The sequence below is a fragment of the Biomphalaria glabrata genome, chromosome 16, assembly GCF_947242115.1.
Source record: "Biomphalaria glabrata chromosome 16, xgBioGlab47.1, whole genome shotgun sequence".
Taxonomy (NCBI): Eukaryota; Metazoa; Mollusca; class Gastropoda; family Planorbidae; genus Biomphalaria; species Biomphalaria glabrata.
The window spans coordinates 5902459-5923047 of record NC_074726.1 but is presented as its reverse complement, the minus strand read 5'-3'; the positions used below and the strand labels follow the sequence as shown (position 1 = coordinate 5923047).

At 39.1% G+C, this 20589-nt stretch overlaps 1 protein-coding gene across 7 annotated transcripts in view; it reads right to left on the bottom strand.

Annotated features, from left to right (window-relative positions):
- Positions 1 to 20589, bottom strand: part of LOC106073033 (uncharacterized) — a 71709-nt gene that overhangs the window by 30461 nt on the left and 20659 nt on the right. For 6 of the 7 annotated variants that reach the window (XM_056013679.1, XM_056013672.1, XM_056013673.1 and 3 more), the window contains exon 3: positions 1958 to 2046. In XM_056013679.1, the coding sequence (XP_055869654.1) occupies positions 1958 to 2046 (89 nt within the window). Of the gene's footprint in view, positions 1 to 1957; positions 2047 to 16748; positions 17253 to 20589 lie in introns of those variants that run through there. The other variant, XM_056013678.1, reaches the window with a different exon arrangement.

Below are 20589 nucleotides of genomic sequence, written 5' to 3'. Positions count from 1 at the left end.
TCCACCTCACTTGTCTAAAAAGCTCCATCTACTGGAAGCTCTTGTTTTGGGGGGGACTAGGCTTCATTCCCAGAGGTGGAGACCTTCATACTCCTACAGTGTACCTCCACTTCGCCAGTCTGGAAAGTTTTTGGTGGTTTCGTAATAGGGAGGTTAGCGAGCCTTACATCCCAAACTACTTGAGCTAGGCCAAAAGTAAAAGTGACGAGGGCTACAGATCAGGAAGACTTATGGCCCTCGTGTAGACATTTCCAAATGGTTCAAAATCTATTATAAGTAAGGAATCTTTTAAAACGTGTAGGGTAGGGGAAATAGTAGCTACCCTCAATGAGCAGTGGTATAAGTCCCTCACACAATGTACTATTATTACTATTATTATTATTATTATTATTATTATTACAAGTCACGACGGCCCAATCGTGACCTTCGTGACCTCTCCTTTCGTAAGCTAAGCCTCGGCAAGTTTTGTGGTGATGTGACCGAAACCACTTCCTGTTTTGCACACTGCAATAAGTCGTGATGGCCTGCCAATGAATGACATGTTTTTCATAGTGGAGGGGGGGGGCGGCCATGTGCGAACACGCGCCCCCTTTGCTTTGCTATGAGCAAGTGTGTTGAACAGTGAACGTTGCATGCCTAAGGCGACCCTGACACAACCATACATTCTGACCTTTACAAAGCCAAGTTGTAAACAAAGGTAGATGCATTAGATTTAAAAAACTGTTTGGTTAGGTGACCTGAAAGAAAATTAGGTCAAGGGGTGGGGCTGAAAGACGGATACAAAGATGTTTTTTCGATTATTTTCCGAGAAAAAAAAAACCCCGAGATCCTGGACTTCAGCTTTAAGTTGAACTACACGCATCTTAAAGCTCAGACACCAAGGCCATGCATATTAACCAGGGAAAGGCGGCATCATGATGAGTCATAATAACAAATGTACAAAACTAGTATTTTTTAAACTGAATACAAGTGGTCATTCTTGTAGAGCGGAGATCGAGATCCGTTTTTTTTTTTTTTAAATTTCAGTTGGGAGTTAAAATCCCAAGTCTCATATTCGACAAAATCTCACAAATGTTTGACAGTCTTGGGCAATGTTTACCAAACTTTTGACCTACGTGCACCCCCTTTTATAATTTTTGTACTGCTGAGTACCCCTCGCCCTCACTCCCCCCCCCCCAACACACACACTTTAATTTATTAACAGAACATAATAAATTGGTATTTTAAAAAAATCTGCATATTTAATGATTTGCAAAAGTCTTCCCGACCACACTTTGGGAAACACTGGTCTAGGGCATTGACTCTCGTAGGGTACCCAAGGATCTGATCGATTTTACCTAGATGATTGGACCTATGTTTAGTACTATTTCAAGAGTCGCATGCTTATTGCTGTTGATTCTTCGTAGTCAAAGCACGACAACAACAAAACATGATTAATTACTTTTTTTTTCAAAGGAAGATTTCTAAGAAGTGTGGTAAAATAGTGGGAGACAAAGAGCGTGTAAACAAAGCATACAAATATAACATGCTAACAAATGAACATAACAAAACAAGTGAACATAAGAGATAAACATAAGTGAACATTGTGGGAGAGAACTAGACAAAAGCCCATAGCCCAAGACATCACAAAACGAAAATGGAGCTGGATAGGACACACCCTGAGAAAACCAGCTACCAATGTTGCAAGGCAGGCACTTGACTGGAACCCACAAGGAAAGAGGAAAATGGGCAGACCCAAGCAAACCTGGAAGAGGTCAGTTATCAGTGAAGCTGAGGGTACTGGAATGACATGGGAGCAGATGAAGAAAGCTGCCCAGAACCGAGTTCGGTGGAGAGGTGTGGTTGCGGCCCTATGCTCCCCTGGGAGTGCACAGGATTAAGTAGTAGTAGTAGAACATAACAAATGAACATAACAAGTCATCATAACAGAAGATATGAACATAAGAAGTGAACTCACCTTGCACCCTTCACACGCGTGGACTCCGTAATGAAATCCGCTGGCCCGATCACCACACACCCTGCATAAGACGGTCTCACCGTCAAACTCTGAAAAACAAAAAAAAAATACAAATTCATGAAAATATTACTGGAACAGGTTTAAAATTAATCGTTGTCTAGAGTCCATCTGTTCCAGCAAGCAGAGGGGATAACAAGGCATTCATTTCTTAAAATACTGGGCACTCTTCCAAAAATTTGTTTGTGGACGCGAAAACATATGCATTCTAAAGTGACAAGGAACATAAGCTCTAAGCATTATATCACACTAAAACTAAGCCTGGTCAGTTTAGGACCTTGTGCCTATAACATTGAAAATGTAAATACCGTACTTGTTGTTAGGCGTCTACGTAATGAAATCAAGGCTAGTCTGTTAAGTGGTTTAACATTTGTCACCACGCAAACTTCAAGCTCCTCCTCACAGAGACTACACTTTTCTTTTAGTTCGTTAGCGAAATCCTCAATCTCGGCCTCCTTTTATGTTGTTTTATATCCTCCCATTGGGTGGGTACAGCTGTTAAACGCTTGGTTTACGAACCTGGGGTCCTGGGTTCAAATCTCGATGAGACCCTAAGACTTGAATTTTTTATTTCAGGGATTTTTTTGGCATCCCTGAGTCTACCCAACTCTAATAGGAGCCTGACTTTAATTAAAGGCGGTTGGTCGTTACGGTGGTTACATGACACCCTGCTCGTTAACCATTGACCTAAGAAACACATGACATTAACAGCGATTGCCCTATAGATCGCAAGGTTTGAAAAGGGGGTGGGGCTTTACTTCCTACCCATCAAAGCAGAGAAAGATTTGTCAACACAATCTCCTTAGCATAGGCTTAGTAAGTCTTTAAGCGGCTACAGTCAATTGAAGCTCAAAATAGAGAGCGGCATCTTTGTGAGACGACATACTTAAAGGAAACCCAGAGGCCCCAATGCACACTTGAATACAAGCTAATCTAAGTTAAACCCTAGGAAAAAAAAACAATATACCTAGACCTACAAGTTCAAACTTTAAAACAAGTCTTCGCACGCGACAGTAAAGACCAAACTCCACAGTATGCAAGTTGTAGTAGAGAACAAGAAGAAACTATCTGATCTAACCGCGCATTCTTTATGTCATACGATCTGGGGCAGAAAATCTTCCAAACAAGCAGTTCGGAAACGTGGACAACAGTTCAGAAAAACAGAAACTACAAAGCAGCAAACTTGGAACTGTTAGCTATCGTATACTTAAATCACGCCATTGACTGTTTAAGTTACTCGTGTGTAAATCTAATGACGACCATGTAAAATCTGGATCGATCTGCTACTAAGACAAAAAAAATCAATGCTTTGGGATGGGAGCCACCCTGAAAACTATATGCGGTAAACTAAAAACTTTGTTAATAGTGGCATTCTGTACGTGCGTGTAAAAATTGATAGTATACAATATATTGAAGCCTGACACCTACGGCTCCGTCACGTGTCAATGTTGTTACAATTTTGTAAACATTAAACAACGTGTTTTCACTTCCAGAAACAACAGTACATTTAAAACATAACTAAAAATAGCCAGGGAAGTTACAAATATAAGCATGAAAGAGAAGATTCTGGTTCTTTCCTGTATTGAAGAAGCTTATTTTAAGAGAAAATATACGTGTATGATGAAATAATATCAGCAGAGTTTTCCCGACAGCCTGCAAAAAGGACTGGACAATGACCTCCCTCTGCCCCCCCCCCCCCCACTTTGTAAACCTTTGCTTCCCACATTCATTGCGCAGGGTGGGCATCGCAAGGTAAAAAAAAACCCCGTCAACTGTAAACACACTTGGCTGAGGATACTGATCTACAGATAAACGCTAATTGTTATGTAATCGCTTTGTCCTACAACGCGATATAAAAAAAAAAGACATCGCCTGTATAACACACAAAGCGAGACATTTTCAGCGGGCGATTATCGTTCAGCAAAGACCCCCATCTTAACGAAGTGGAGCAAATCAGTCTTACCACGCACCACGACCACACATTCTACTTTAGATGATTTTGTTTTTAAAATACATTTTGTAACGTCGACGGGGATGAGATTGGGGCGGGGAAGGGGGGCGGTCACCGTGCAAACCGAGTGTACAACTTCCAGGGTTAGCTTGACCTTAGTGAACTCGGTCATGAGAACCAAGGTACCAGACGAACTGTGGCGTAAAAACAACAACTCCACTGCAGTTTTATTGGTCAATGCACAAGGTTGTAGACCCCGAAAGAGCCTTAAAACGACCTGAATGTCGATCATCAGCAAAAAAAAAAAAAAGATGCAAGTGAAAAAAAAAATCGATTACTAAACTATAGCAGAGCAGGGATTCTCAAACCACAAATATCTTCTTAGAACAAACGTATTCAGATTACGTCAACAATTAAACATAATTAGAACCTTCTGCTTTTTAAAAAAAAAAAAATCATTTAAATCAACTTTCTTTCAAAGGATATTTTTGCTTCTACGAAGAGAGAGGTCTACATTGGACAAGTATTACAATGTAATTTTAGATGCGCTGCTGTAAACAATACATGTGTCTATTTCAAGAATTCGTTCAGGGCTGGTGTCAGAAGTGGCGCTACAGGAAGAGATGGGGAGTTATTAAGTGGGCCATTCGATGATGGCATGTAATACAGAGACTCCCAACCTCCCGCGAAGAAGAGGCGAAGCGAGAAGTTCAATTGAAGAAGTTTCATCTGCCCAGTTTCCCTCATCAAAATTGTCACTTTCGGTTTGGGGGGCTATGCATTTAGCTACTCGGCTATCACGCCCATGGTGTTATTGTAAAAAGGAACCAGAAAATCGCCAACGAGGAGGGGAAAAAAGGAAGGGGGGAGGGTGATAAAATCAGAAGGACAAGGTCACATACAAAATAATATATATTTCAACGTATATCTACGACGTAACCTTTTCACACTGATATTACCCCTCCCCCATGTTTTTTTTCAACGAATCACCTATGGGCAGGACGTCTGCCGGAATATTTAAACGAGTCACCGTAACCTGGCCCCGAGAGAGGCGAGCGAAGTCATTCAACTTTGTTCCCATTTTATCAGTGTCTAGTAGTTCAGGGATACTAGTGCTGGGTATTTAACCCTAGAACTTATCTGGTAAAAAATGTGAACATGTTATTTCTTACTAAATTCTTACACACGCATTCTCGGATGAAGTTGAAACTTTGCACAGTTATTTATTGTACCTAACAAAACGTTATCGAATTTAAAAAAAATGAAGTAACCAATTAATCCATCAATTATTTGTAATTAATAATTTTATTTCATAAAAGGGAAATAACTTCTACATTACTCAGAGATATAGTTGTAAATACGTGTACTTCCACTTTTAAAAGCTTTGTTGTATTTTTTAATACTTTTTAAAAAATGTTGCTTGTTTATCAGAGTAATATTGCCTGGTTAAGCATAAAACTCATATGTTAAAAGTGAATTTATTAATCTTGATATTATATTGGCAGATAAAGTATGATATATTCATGTTATCAGTAATTTTTTTTTTTGGGGGGGGGGGGGGGGGGTAACATATTGGCTGATTAAGTCTGACCTTCATTATAAGCTACAAGTTCATGTATTATTATTATTTTTTTTAGTAATAAAGATGATAAAGTCTCAAATTCGTCTTTTAGATTTAATAGGCAATAAAGGAAAACCCAAGTTCTAGTACACAGTACAAAGTTGTACTTAAACGTTTACAGTTGTGTGGAGGCGCGGTGGCTGAGCGGTAAAGCGTTTGGTATCCGGAACCGAGGTCCCGAGTTCGAATCCTGGTGAAAACTGGGATGTTTAATTACGGGATCTTCGGGCGCCTCCGAGTCCACCTAGCGCTAATGGGTACCTGACATTAGTTGGGGCAAAAGTAAAGCCGGCTGGAGGTTGTGCTGACCACTTGACACCCTCGTTAACTGTGGGCCCGCAAAAACAGATGACCAGGTATGATAGGGTATCATAACTGTTATGGTGTGTACTAATGTACTATGAATAAGGGACTAGTTTCGGAACGATGCTATGTGTGGAGTATACATTTAATTAGTTATTCAAGCATTTAAAAAAAAAAGACTTTAGGGGAGGTAGGTCTGTTTAATAGGTCACAGACTTCGTTGGTAAATCAGGCTTTTAATGGGTTCGCGGATTGGTACTAAAAAAAAATTGCATCTTAAGTTACAATTAAACAAAACCATATTTGGCTCATTATTGATTTAAAAATCAAAATAGATAAGCTATTGAAAAGCTGATTCTCCTTTTTGGCAAAAAGAAAAATAATACAAGTGAGATGTCTCATTATTAATAATATGTTGTTCGCTTTGTTTACAAGTGAAACAAATATGATTCTGATATTGATTCTCTTGCCAAAAGGTCTGGAAGTCTAATTATCGATAACAGGTTATTAATGATTCTTTGAAATAAACTGCGATATATTACTTTAGACAATCAAAACTAGACCAGGGCTTGAATATTCCTGGTCTATGGTCGTATCCGGTGGGAGGCCCTCGGAATTTATGAGATAACACAAACCGACGTTGTAATGTTTTGATTGTTCGCCAACGTCTTTCATTTCAGTTCTTTTACCGACTTGGGTCAGAGCGGGGACTTTTAGTGCTACAACTTCGTGAGACGAAATGGTTGATGTGGGGGGCGTACACAACACCATCGTAACCCTCAACTGCACTTGCCCTCGAGACCAGGGCTCCCACGTGCGGCTCTTTGGATGTTAAGCTGCGGCTCTTTAGTTCCATGCGCAAATATTATTTATTTTATTGAAAAAAAAACTTTTAAAAATTATTCTGATTCGATTCTATCTCTCAGCCACTTGTACTCGCTTTTCAGCGCACCCCTCTCCATGTCCAGGTGCAAGATATTCAATTTTCTTCTGCCTTATCATTTGATATAGGTGAGTCTTACGACATAAAAGACACGGCACAATTTGCCCTTTTTGTCAGGTATGTGTGTTCCCAAGTTCCAAAAGAAGAACTTCTAGGATTGCTAACGCTCTCGTGACAAATCAGAGTAAAAGATAGAGCTAATGTCGTGCGAAAATACATTGAAGACAATAAAATCGATATAAATAAATCGTTTCAATAGCAACTGATGGAGCCAGAAGTATGACAGGAAAAAATAAAAGGGCAACTACGAATTAAACCATGACATCTTTACGTTTCACTGCACAATATACCAAGCAGCGCTTTGCGTCCAAACATTTCTGGACTAAGTAGTTGAGGTCATGAATTTGTTAACTCTACCATCGTCAGTTTAAAGAATTCTTAAAGAAATGTTCGGAAGGAAAAAAAAATCTTATGGCTCTTTAGGAACGTTGAAATTTTGTTAATTGTAATTTTTGGCTCTTCCGACTCAAAAGGTTGCCGACCCCTGCTCTAGACCAAATGATCCCGAAAGAGACATTTTATAACCAATACTGATTGGTTCAGAAAGGCCGCATATGCGCTGTGACGAAACGGTGATTTTGACTTCCCTAGAGCACAGGACACTTATCTACATACATGCCTGGCATGTTAACCCAGAGGACGAGACTAGCGCCCGAGACAGTGCACACAAGAAAAGTGGGTCAAGCATTTCCCCAGATTACAGCCAGACCACGTGATGTTTACTTCATACCAAACGTTACCTACTTCTGCCGCCGCGCTGTTTCAACAAAAATACATTTCACCCAATCAACCTTTTATAACTCCGCCGATAGTGCTGTTATGTATGGCTTAGTCAGTTAGAAGAGATCATGGTTCTCAAACTGGTGGCCCGGGACCCCGGACTTAAGTTCAGCCAAAAGACAAACGTTATGAATGATACATTTCAAAATAACACCTAGTTACGATTGGTCTCGGGTTTAATCCTCAACGCACTCCGAGTAGCAAGAGACAGCAACGCATTTCCGCCATGCCTCAAAGCGAGCCATTTTGTGTTCAAACATCAGGTTTTACCCGTAGCCTGTGCAAATGTCTTGCTTATTCACGCTTTCTGTCTCTACATTCTTTGCATAAAGTCTATGACAGCTGGACAAGACCATGAAATTGGCTCTTCACCAACCCCCTCAGTCTGGAGTCCCGCCTTATGGTTCATTAAAGGGATTCGGAAAATCCTCGAACCATAAGGACATCTGATTCAGGTCAAGACCATGACAATCTCCTGAAATTGTTAAAATCTCCTGAAAACCCATAAAAGTCTCCTGAAAAATAGACAAAATGTCATCTTTATGGCATATTCTACCAAAATACCGCCAATACCCCGGTAGAAATTTTAGCTTCTCTGTCCACTAATGAAAGATACACTGCTTTCGCAAACTACTTTGTTGCAGAGTATTTTTAGCAATACCCGTAACTGTGGCATCCGATGAAAGAAGTTTCTCGCGCCTCAAACTATTCAAGAATTACTTGAGGTCAACAATTCACGAAGTTAGGTTGAACAATTTGGCAATTCTTGCTATTGAGCGTGATCTAATATGTAGGAAGCAGAAATCTGATATAAAATCTTAATTTCACTAATTATCCTCATCCCTACTGGGGCCCGCGCAATCCGTTTGGCACAGGGCCCCGCACTTGTTAAGACCGGCCCTGCATGGAAAATCGCGCGCATTGCCAGTGACTTACAATGTAACACTTCGAGAACGCAAACCAAATTCGACCAGTGTCTTACAAAGTGACCTTTTAGACTGATCATGATAGATTTTGTACTGTTCCTTCTTATCCCACAGTTCATAGCTAACACTTATCTAAATCTTCAAGTCTGCGTGTGTGATGGATGATACACAAATGGGTGCACCAGATCTGTACTTATCAAACATGTCTAGACACACACGACTGATATCAATTTTATTTGAAGTTCTCAAGTTATTTTTTACAAAGCTTGCATCAACTCTATGTGTCTGTCTGTTTGCTTGTACACGTTATTTCTCCCACACCCAATCTCGGATCAAGCTGAAATTTTGAACTATGATTTCTTTTTACCTGACAACACAAGAATCAATATAAAAAAAAATTGAGCAATTAGTTAATTAACAATTGGTAATTAATTATTTCGTTATGCATCTAGAACAAAGGAAAGACTCTGTACTTGGCCGATAAAGTAAGGGGGAATTGGCCCCCCTTTCAACTTTGTAGAGAGAAAAGTTTGAAACTAACAATATTAACTATACAACATTCTATTTTCATAAGCAGTTCCCAGGCACGGTGGTTCGTGTGTTGGCTTGGGGAGGTTGTAGAGGCTTTAGCTGTCGAGTTGGAATTTTTAAAAAAAATCAATGCATTTTAAAAGCGATCACTCAGATTCCCCTTATTTCTACCCCACCTTTTCCAACTGGTCCAGACAAGTGATAGAATCATAGTATACTGAGAAATCTAAAAGCATGAAATTGAGCTAAACAAAAAAAAAATTGGTAAAAATATTTCTAATCGCATATATTTATTATTTTTAGTCTAGGTCTATTACAAATTTAATTACATGATTGATCCAAACTAATTGATACAATTATGCTTTGAACAAAACTAGTTTATTATTATAGTTTAATTAAAAACGAATGTATTCTTCAACTGTACATTGGAGTGATTGCACTCATGCAAGTGTATTCAACCAAAGTATACCAAAGTATACACAATAACGGGGAGCGGACAGAGGACACTCCCCCCCCCCCCTTTTTCCCTTTTTGTCAGAAGCGAATTCTCTAACAGTAACGTCATGGCGTGTCAAGGTCATCACAAAGACAGACCAGAATGAGGTCAATAGGACTTTAAGCAATCAGTAACATTGTGTGTGTGTGTGTGTGTGTGCATGTATAAGAAAGGACAACAGGCGTATCAGTGCTATATTGAGAGAAACACACGTGCCGTGTGTGTACAGCAAGGGAGGGTTTTAGGTGGTGCAGACCTTTAAGCTAATCGTTGTATGTATGCGAGGCTTTATTTATCCTTAACCCTATATGACCTTTCGTGTGTTGTAATTTACTGACTTCTTATCAACGTAATCATGTGCAACTATTGCAGGATATGTCAGCGTTCTGTGACCCGAACCTGAAGTACTGTATTAATTTGGCCCACACTGGTAATAAGACATTAAAAAAAAACAACACAGAGAGTTTGTGTTATCATATAAACTCAGAGGCGGACCCCGTCGAATTCACCCATGGACCTGGGTTATTCAAGCCCTTGTCTTGTTTTTTATCGTTAAAGTTATACAATTAATATAATCATTTGGCGTTATTTTTCGCTTAAAAGCAAACAGGGCAATACGTCATCAATAACAAGACTCTTCTAACTCTTCTGGAATAAGATTTGAAAAGAGCTCCCTTGAAGGCAAAGCTGCGTTAACTGATCACAGAAAAACAGCACGGAGCCTCCCTACTTCTCGACATTCCACTAAAAGTTTAGTTCACACGAAGCGCAATACAATGAATTTAATAATCATGGAATGAAAAATGATTGCTCTAAATTTCAAGCTGCTATCTATCATGGTTACAAAGTTCTGAACAGTTAAAGACAAATGAATTCATTTTTCGAACACAAGTTTTTCAGACATTTTCTTTAGTCCAGTTTCATAGACCTACACACAAAACGCCGTAACTCCTTTCGTATATGACAGTGTCTTTGTACTCATTACATCAAGCGTAACATAACTAGATAACTTGGTTGTACATTAATTTTGAAATCTGTTTCTAAGTATCAAAACTAGATCTACACTTCTAGGTCTTTAAGTAGAACTCGAAGATTATATTTAATGTTTTCATTTTATATTATCTGAATCTAGATCTAGAACTCTAGAATTAGATTCTAGATCTTGACTAGATGTAGAATGAGTATGTCTTACTATACATGTTTAATCTAAAAATTACTAGACTAGATCTATATAGACCAATATTTTGTCCAGGGTTAGTAGGCTTACCGGTAATAGTGTACATTATGCCGTTCACGTCTGATCCTATTCTTAATGTATTACTACCGTATACTTAATAAATTAATCCGCACCCCTAAACTGTCAGAAGATAAGCTATTGCATCAATAATTAATAGATATTAATTTTGTTCAAATTATGAAGACATTTATATCTAAATCTAGATCTACATCTGGGCTCTATTTAGTCTGAATGAGATTGTAGGTAAAGCGCTTTGCATCTGAACCCGGGGGTCCCCTGGTCGAATCCTGTTGAAGACTGGAATTTTTAATTTCAGGATCTTTGGGCAGCTGGTCGTTGTGCACCCTCGTTAACCGCAGGCAACAGAAACAGACGAGCTTTACAACATCTGCACTATAGATCACAAGATCTAAAGGGGGAACTAATTCTAGATACCCCAAACCATCACAAATTAACAAAAGAAGCTGGACCCACAGAGGTTTGAACATGCAGTTGATATTTGATATTTTGGCACATCGGCATAGGCCATGTCGCGCCCATAATCCTTCAAGGGACACTCTCCCTTCATATCTAAAGAGCAAGAGCTACACAGCCCAAGTCACCTAAAATAATAAAATCTGCTGTAAATATACATTCACAATTTCTCCGCCCCATCACAAAACAAACGTCGCAGAAAACCCCACCTCCCGGACAAAGCCCAGTCGAACATGCAGTAAAAGCATGGCAGAGGCGCTATACACAAAAAGTAAATGAGTATATAATTTCTATCTATCTATCTATGGCCTCCTTCAGTCGCGAAACGACTATGGATCATCTATGGGCATTAGCTGTGGTCGGAACGATGTCGCCCACACATCAGCCCCCCCCCTCTCCACGCAGCTGATGTATCCAAAGGAACGGCAGTGCCGATACAGTTTGGGGTCAGCGGCGTCGCAGGTTCTGCCAGAGTGTAGCGCTGGGTGCTGCAAACTGCCTTAGGGTCGTCAGCTCCTGATTTTTCATTGTCGGAATTGGTACTGGGTTGTCATTGCCGGAATTGGTAATGGATGTAAGCACTCCACTACCTATAAAATGCTTCCTAATGGCATGAGTCTCAAACAGCCTCAAATAACCAGTCCAAATCCTGGCCTTCACGTGTGGCTCAGATATTGAGTCCGGCGGAACTGTTCTCACTAACAGGAGAAGGGGCAAAGGCGAGTAACTGGCGCCTTAACCAGTAAGCTTCGGGAAGGAGGGGCTCGTTAACCATGGTTGGCTACCCATCTAGAAGAAGGAAAACTCAAACCTCTGTTGCCTTGCAGCTATACCCAATCACGGGAAAGGCTTTGGGAGTCAACCCTAAGGAAAAATCAGGAGAATTTTCATTTACCTTTTGAACAATCAATTTTAATTTTAACAAGTTCATTAATTATTTGTTTTCCTAGTTTCAGACAGATCGCGTATTTGAGGTCATTAAATTTGAATGATATCTATAAAGTGCCAATGTTCAATCTTGAAACTCTGAGCCTTCAAACAAATCCCATGACAATTCCTTCCAATACAACTGTTCCCGTTCAGAAGACACTTTAGCTTTGCAAGCTACAAAATCTGGAAGTTATATTATCAATAAGTAAGACAAATGGACAAACAAGATAAATAATAGTGTATTTCCTCCTAGCCGGGGACGCTCAGATTACACATTTTTATTCCCTATTTGATTGAACTATTTTGAATAATTGAAACTTGATATACCATAAAAGTTCATGGACTACACATTGATTGGCGCATAATTAGTTGATGTAAGAGATAAAAAAGATACAATAATTGCCGTAATTTGACCCAATTTTCATTGTCAGCTGTCTGGTTTACGCATGCGTGCAAATTTGTTTTACATTTCGAGATTCGCTTTATTTTGTACTAAAGTACATGCCTATTTCTATTTTTTTAAAAATGTGTTGGCTAATTTCAAAAAAATAAAATTAAAACAAAAAGATTCTTTCATTCCACAAAGAGCTAAAAACCACAGCCTTAGAGGCATTTGAAGGTGGCGCGCGATTAAACAAACTGGGGAAGGGCTGGGATGTGGAAGGGTCTCAAAGAGGGGGGAAAAAAAAAAGACGTTGCACTTTTAGCCAGCCTCGTGTAAACGCCATTCTGCTCCTGCTGGGTGCTAGATGTTACGTCTGCTACCACACGAGGAGAGAGGAGACCAGGCGCACGTACAAAGCCTTCCCCCCCGCCCCCTCTTAATCTGATTGGATAACACCAGAACGCACAAAATGTCGAGAACCAACCCTAAGTTACCTTTATGTAGAAATATGTTAATGTCACGAGCACATTAAAAAAAAAAAAAAAATAGGAGGTCTTACTTGGCATACTTGATCTAAATATACATCTGCACTTTAACCGTACTCAATAAAGTGGGTCATAGGTTTTGCCCCAAAAAACGGACCCGCACCGACCACAAAACTCTTGGTTTCCTTTCTATAGGCGGCATATGGAAAATAAAAAAAAAAAACGTATCATGCTCCTGACCTACAGTCTGTGATACATTTGACCCTACCCCGCCCCCCCCCCCTTACCCAGGACCAGCATCACGATCTGCGAAGTGTGTCTCTAAAAGTGCACCAATCAAACAGACCAAGGCGTGAGGTGACCAGCTGGGACAGTCTTCGAGGAAAGGGGGGGGGGATGGAAGGGAGCTACTGTTGTATAGGATTTCAGTCCCATCTTTGTGACAACAACACCCCTCCCACTACCCTCGAAATACGGTTTCCTTGGCCGTGCGCGTGCAATATCGATCCTAGTCGAAGGTGTGACCATGACGAAACGTCCGGAGTTTTTGCCGCGGTCAGTCCGTGATCGAGTCCCTCGCTGTTTTCCCCAAATGGAAGTGGGACTAGAACTAGATATGAAAGGGAAATGAGAGGATTTTACCCGCCCAGCGTGTTCAGTTTCCTTTGTTCCTCCTACTAAGATGGACTACCCGTGGCTACACGTGGCTACATCTACTATGAGTACATTTCTGTACCCTTTTGAAAAAAAAAATTTAATGGTTCGGATCCTATCCCAAACCTCCCGCAGGACGGTGGTGGATGGGGGGCGTGCAGGGTTAGAACCCGGGAAGACAGTACAGTGCACATACCAGCACACGACCACTCTTCCATTTTTAATTAAACGTCAAGGATAAACATGTAAAATATAAAATATCCTTTAAAAAAAAAAGCATATCTAAAGGGGAAGAACTCCACCATAAACTATATCTACCAATAAAGTACAAGTTATTTCGTTTTTACGATGTCAAAGTAATTAATTACCAATAATTAATTGACTAATTGAGTATTTTCGTTTATTCATTCATGTTTTGTTAGGCACAGTAAATAATTGTTTCAAGTATCAACTTGATCGGAGAATGCGTGATGGAGAAATAGCGTTAACAATTATTTAAGGGGACTAAACCCAACAAATTTAGCCATAACTTTGAATACTGAAGTATTAGTTCCCCTTGTTGCTTTTAAACAAAATAATGAATTACCAGTAATTAACAGTCTAATATTTTACTTTAAAAAAAAAAACTGATTCACGTCTATGTCAATGAACAATTGTGCGAAGGTTCACCAAGATCCGAGAATGGGTGAGGGAGAAATAACGTGTACACACTTTTTACCAGAAAGACAGAGTGAGTTGATACAAGATATGTAAGACTTCAGCGTTGCCAGAGTTAGCCCTGATATTATAACACTAGCTGTGGGTGTAAGGCTCGCAAAACGAGCATCCCTTATAGCCCTTCCTCATATGGGTATTCTTTCCATTGGCGATCGTTCCACGAGGGGGGACTCTTAGGGGGGCCACAGACTTCGGAAAGGCCAGACTTCGGGAAGGCCTTGATCAAACAGGCCGGTGAAGGGAAGTTTCTACTAGCCTAGAGTTTCCAGATAAAGTTTCTAGAGACTTTACGACAATCACAAATCGGACTGAGCTCAAAACTGTTTTGCTCAAATCATCTCTCTAAAAATTGAAAGACCTGAAGAAGAAAGCCTATCTAATGTTTACAAAAGACCCGTACGTCTAACAGTTGTTTGTTACTATTATTAACATTTCTTGCGGCATTAAGTTTGTGACGATGTCTGGAAATAAGGACAGTGCAAAAAAATGGTTATGATCTATTTATGCCGTCATAAAAAAAATAATGATTTGTTACATTATTTTCATGACACAAAAAGAAAAGCTGACAAAACGGGGGGAAGAAGACGGAAAAATAAAGTGTATCCGCATAAAGTGTCTTTATATAATATAGACTTCACGGGCGCCTAAGGATTTTGTACACATTTTTAAAAAAAAATTATCTTTAAAATGAAGGTCGTTATTAAAGAGTGCCTATTTTTCCGGTGCCCAATTTACCAGTGCCTGGTAAACGTTACTGGTTCTAGAACTAATCATTGACATTGTTCAATAAAGGCACTGTATTTACCCACATTTTAATCAAAGGTATTCCAGATTTAGATGGAGCTCACACATCTACGTTCTCGTTAAAAAAAAAAAAAAAAGCGATGCTGTTGTTTTCACCAGAAATCTACAATGAAGCCAACAGACTATCAGGGACTTGTATTTGTATTGGCACATCCCCTGAAAGTAATCTCCCCCCCCCTCCCCCCTGTCACATCTAACGACCAGAGCCCGAACCGGCATAGGTGCGTGTAGATGTTTTAAGCTCACTGTACATGAGCGATCAGCTCAGTTCGCGCGCTATCTAGGACACATCCCCCATTAACGGACGTTTCTGGGTCAGAGTTTGGTCTCGACGACCTTGGCGCTTTTATCAGAAAGAAACAGGTGGTGTGGGGAACAAGGAGCGCGGGGAGGAGGGGTGGGGGGGGGAGGTTGGAGCGGAGTTCCCGTTGCAGTGGCACACTCATAAAAAAAACAACATATATTTAAAAAAAAAAAGTAAGAAGAAAAAAAGTTGTTTACCGAACTCTTGTCTTGTTTCGTGCTCCAAGGAGAGAGAGAGAGAGAGAGAGAGAGAGAGAGAGAGAGCGATGGCTGTGGGTTGGAATAAAAGTAGAGGAGAAGCAGGAAAAACGAAAGAAATTATTTAAGAAAACGGCGTCGCTGAGGAGGTGGGGACAGAGTGGAAAGAGAAGTAGGGCTCACAATGATAATATATATTGATATATATTTATATATATATATATATAATGCTGACGCCAAAGACTGTATGTCATGCTGGTCACCAGACTAAAGGGACATCATCCAGGAGAGGGGGAGACAATAGAGACGCTTTCATTCCATAATCAGATGTATTGGGTGGTCTTAGTCTTGCACAATCACTTATTTACGAAACGTCCACACACACATACACACGCATTCTCACTTTCTGCCCTCCTGCGACTCATTAAGCAGGACCCACAAGAAGGTGTCTCGTAAACCCCCCACCCCCCTTCCCTCCCCTGAATAGACAATAAAGTAAAAAGTAAAGTACCCCTTTCAGACCTTGCTATCTATAGGGCGGATGATGTAGAGGTCATCTGCTTCTAAGGCCGACGGTCAACGAAGGTGTCATGTGGCCAGCACAATGACCAGCCGCCTTTACTTTCCCTAAATTAATGTTAGGTACCGGTACCCCAACTCCAGTCAGCTGGAGTCAGGGACGCACTAAAATTTCCGAAATTCTAATTTCGATCTTCACCAAGATTCGAACCCGAAAACCATCGGTTCGGAAGCAAAGCGCTTTACCAACCAGTCACAACTCTTCATAAAAATGAAAACAGTAGTGAGTGATTAACCCTAGGGGGAAAAAAAACGAATAAACTAAGATGAAAGCCACCCACATTTGTAAAATAATAATAATAATACAATTGTACATTAGTTCAGTGTGCATATATATATATGCAATATGCTATTTACCTATTTTGATTCCGACACTGTCTACACAAATTATCTTAGTGTACATTGAAAGAGCCATGGCCCATGCCGCTGGACCTGCAGGCGTATGTAGTAGCGTGAATGAGCCCTGAAAACCAGACCAACATTTAGAGCCATGCAACTGAACGCTTGTTCCTCACAATGAAATATACCAATAATAACACGGAATTACCTCCACTTGTTATGTAATGCTGATATTTTGTTATTATTTTTTTTTTGATTTAAGTACAAGGAATGAACTAAGTTTGAAACAAAATCGACAATTCACAAAAACCTTGAACTTTTACAGCGTCCTCCCCGTCCCCGGCGAGCAGAAACACACTCTTATCTCCCCTAGAACTAGATGTCATATTTTTAGAGAAAAACAAACAAAAGTGCAAGCTTTCATTAAAGAGCAGGTCTCATCAAGTCCACCAATGATGGAGACAAACGGGGAGAAAAACTTAGAGCTGGGTTTTTTACAGTCTCTATTGTTTTATTATTCTTATATAATTACATATATCCTTCTTTTGTGTATATAATATTATAGTAAGGTATATTGCATTATAAACTTCTTTAGTTGTTTATATAACTGGTTGAATTCTAATCCCATAAAAAGGTTTAAAATTGTATATATCAATTGAGCTATAAAAATATTGAATATTGTTATACGAACGAAATTCATTTAGCTGTGATTCTAAGAAATTTGGTTTGGTACAAAAACGTATTTGTGTTTCATTACCTAATTAAAAATGTTCAATCATTGGATAAAGCAATCATTTTTTTAAATCTATTAATAGTATAAGGGGGGGTGTAATTTAGATTCTCTGATATAGATACCAATTTTTACAATAAATTAAAGCCTCATAAAATAATGTAACATTCTTGAAACTAATTAAAAACAACATTTTGGAGTAAATAGTCAAATAAGACAAATAAGACAATAAGTAGATAAATAAAAGACAAATTCAGTTAATTTTTAATTTGCTTAGTGACTATAGAAGTAAGATGGACCATTCTATACTTTTATGAAGATTTTATTATGAGAGCATCGTATAGTGCATGAAAAGTTATTTTCTCCTGCTCCATTGAATCGAAAGCTGGGTTTAAAAAAAGGTACGAAGCTGGGTTGAAATCATACGAAACTGGCTATGTGGGATGTCAATCCTATTCTGATTATGGCATCAGTGCAATCTCTGTATTTAATTATTTTGTTTTTGTGGCTTTAAAAAAAAAAATTATTTTGTTATCTTTCAAACAAATGATAGTTATAGTCATATCATGAAACTAGGTTACATTCAAAGTGTTCGGGAAGGCGAGCCAGTGTTATTGAAATGTAGAGCAGAGCTCTCCGATCTGTCACGTTCGTGCTCTACTCTCTTAATTCTCAGGATACGCCTTTACCAAATTTGCAAATGAATAAATAAAAAAAATAATAACTAATAAAATTAATAAATTATTATTAATAATAATAAATGAAATCTGCTTTGAATATACATGTATCATTGGCTGGATGGCTGGTCGCGTGGTATGCACCCTGGACTGTCGTCTCGATGGTAAAGGGTTCTAACCTTTACATTGCTTAGAAACAATCACACTAGCAAAGAGTTTTGCTAAATACTATTAAAATAATCGTGTGACAATGTACAATTTGCCAGGTTTGCCCAACAGTGATGCAGACCATTTCTATAAATTTCATTTTTTTTGTTGGCAATAGTAAAAAAATATCAAGAAACTAAAAACTGTGTCGCATATAAACCTCAGTACTTGAGTGTATACCTTGTCGAGTGGTCCTAAGGTCTGGGCCTGCGTTACTGGCACAGACTTGCATAGACAAGCTGTACCCACTTTGCCAGACAACCTTCAGATCCTGTCGCGCAGCATCATGGCCAGAGCACCGAACTTTGAACTAGCCAGCTGCAAGCTCAAGCTTTGCCTAGGCTGTCCTCTGCTTCCTCTTGACACTCATTAGCAATGTCTAGCATTGTGCCTTAGAGTACTTTGGTCACTTAAAGATGCTGAGCGCCCGGCCAATGCTTCTCAGCATCAACGTGGTGCTCGGGGGAAAACGGTCGTTAGAGGAGGCGGTTAGGTCAATAGGGAAGCAAACCAGAACCCACGTCGGTGTGCCCTCCATCGTTTGTTCTTCCCTCTTCAACTTTTTTCACACCCCAGAGTATTTATTGACTGAGACAATGACGTCGTGATTTCAGCCTACACAACCAAAACCATCCGCTCACAGTTACTCATGGTTAGATCCGAAACACGCACATACACTTTCCATAACATGGGTCCTTTTGTTCAGTTTTAGATTGTGAACATTCAAACCAAAGTATTACACAAGAAGCCCACGGACTCAATGGAGTCGTCCAGAGTCTTATCAAAGTAAAATGGGAAGTCCTTTACACAAACGTGGCATAAAAAGGGAAACATCAGTGAACTTCTCTTTACAATGCTATCCCCCCCCAACACACACATATCACTGAACTTCTCTTTACAATGCTATCCCACACACACACACACACATATCACTGAACTTCTCTTTACAATGCTATCCCCCCCCCCCACACACACATATCACTGAACTTCTCTTTACAATGCTATCCCCCCACACACATATCACTGAACTTCTCTTTACAATGCTCCCCCTCCACATACATATCACTGAACTTCTCTTTACAATGCTCCCCCCCCTTCACTAAACTTCTCTTTACAATGCTCCCCCCCCCCTACACAACCTTAGTCTAGTCAAATGATCTTTTTTATCTGAAACCACAGTCTGGCGAGCTTATGATCGATAATGTTAACCTTATATTTGACCCTAAAAAAATCGAATACTGGATCATGTTTTCGGAATATTCCGTCTAGACTAGCACCGAGGGAAAGCGCGAGGTACAACATTAAATAGGTCTTTGAAGAGCAAAAAAAAAAACAAAAAAAAAAACAAAACAACAACATTTACATAGATCAGAGAGTAAGTTGGACAAGAAATTAAAAGTATGCAAATATTCTGTTACCTTTTTAAAAATGATTTGTACGGGACAGGATTTATAAGCTATTTGAAAAATGGCGCTAATTCAATAGTTATTAGTGCAAAATATTAATGAGTCTCATAAGATGAAAATGAAATCGGCCAGGCACCCGTAGTTAAAATGTGGTCTATACAATTGATTAGGACAGATAAGGCTAATCAAATATATAAAAAAAAGATGCAACTATTTTACATTCAATATATACATTCCTATCCATAGAAGACTTATGTACAAATATATTCTCAGAGGCTGCAATATACATCTTTTAAGCTCATCTTTTTTAAATTTAACCATTTTTAAGTTTGTCATTGACCACAGACATTATACAGAAATATCATAAACTTTATACAATTAATTTTTTTTTCATCCGGCTGGAAGACTAAAAACAAGCAAAATTTTAAAAATCTTTTTTTTTTTTTTTTTTTTTTTTAAAAAAAAAAAAAGCTTATCTAAGTAGAAGAACTCCACACTTAAAATATATTACTCAAGAATATATAAATTATTTCGCTATTTCGATATCAAACAAAATAATTAATCAGCAATAATTAATTTACTAATTGATTGATTTTTACATTGATTCATGTTTTGTTAGGTAGAAACCCGACATCTGTTAATACTGAAGGTATTGCTGGTATCAATCAAAATAATTATTCACCAGTAATTAACTGACAAATTGGTTAATTTTTTATTTTTTTTTTTGTAATTGATTCGTGTATTGTCTACGCCAATGAATAATTGTGCAAAGTTTCAAGTTGATTCGAGAATGGATGTGGGAGAAATAACTTTTTACCAGACAGACGGAGAGTGCGTGA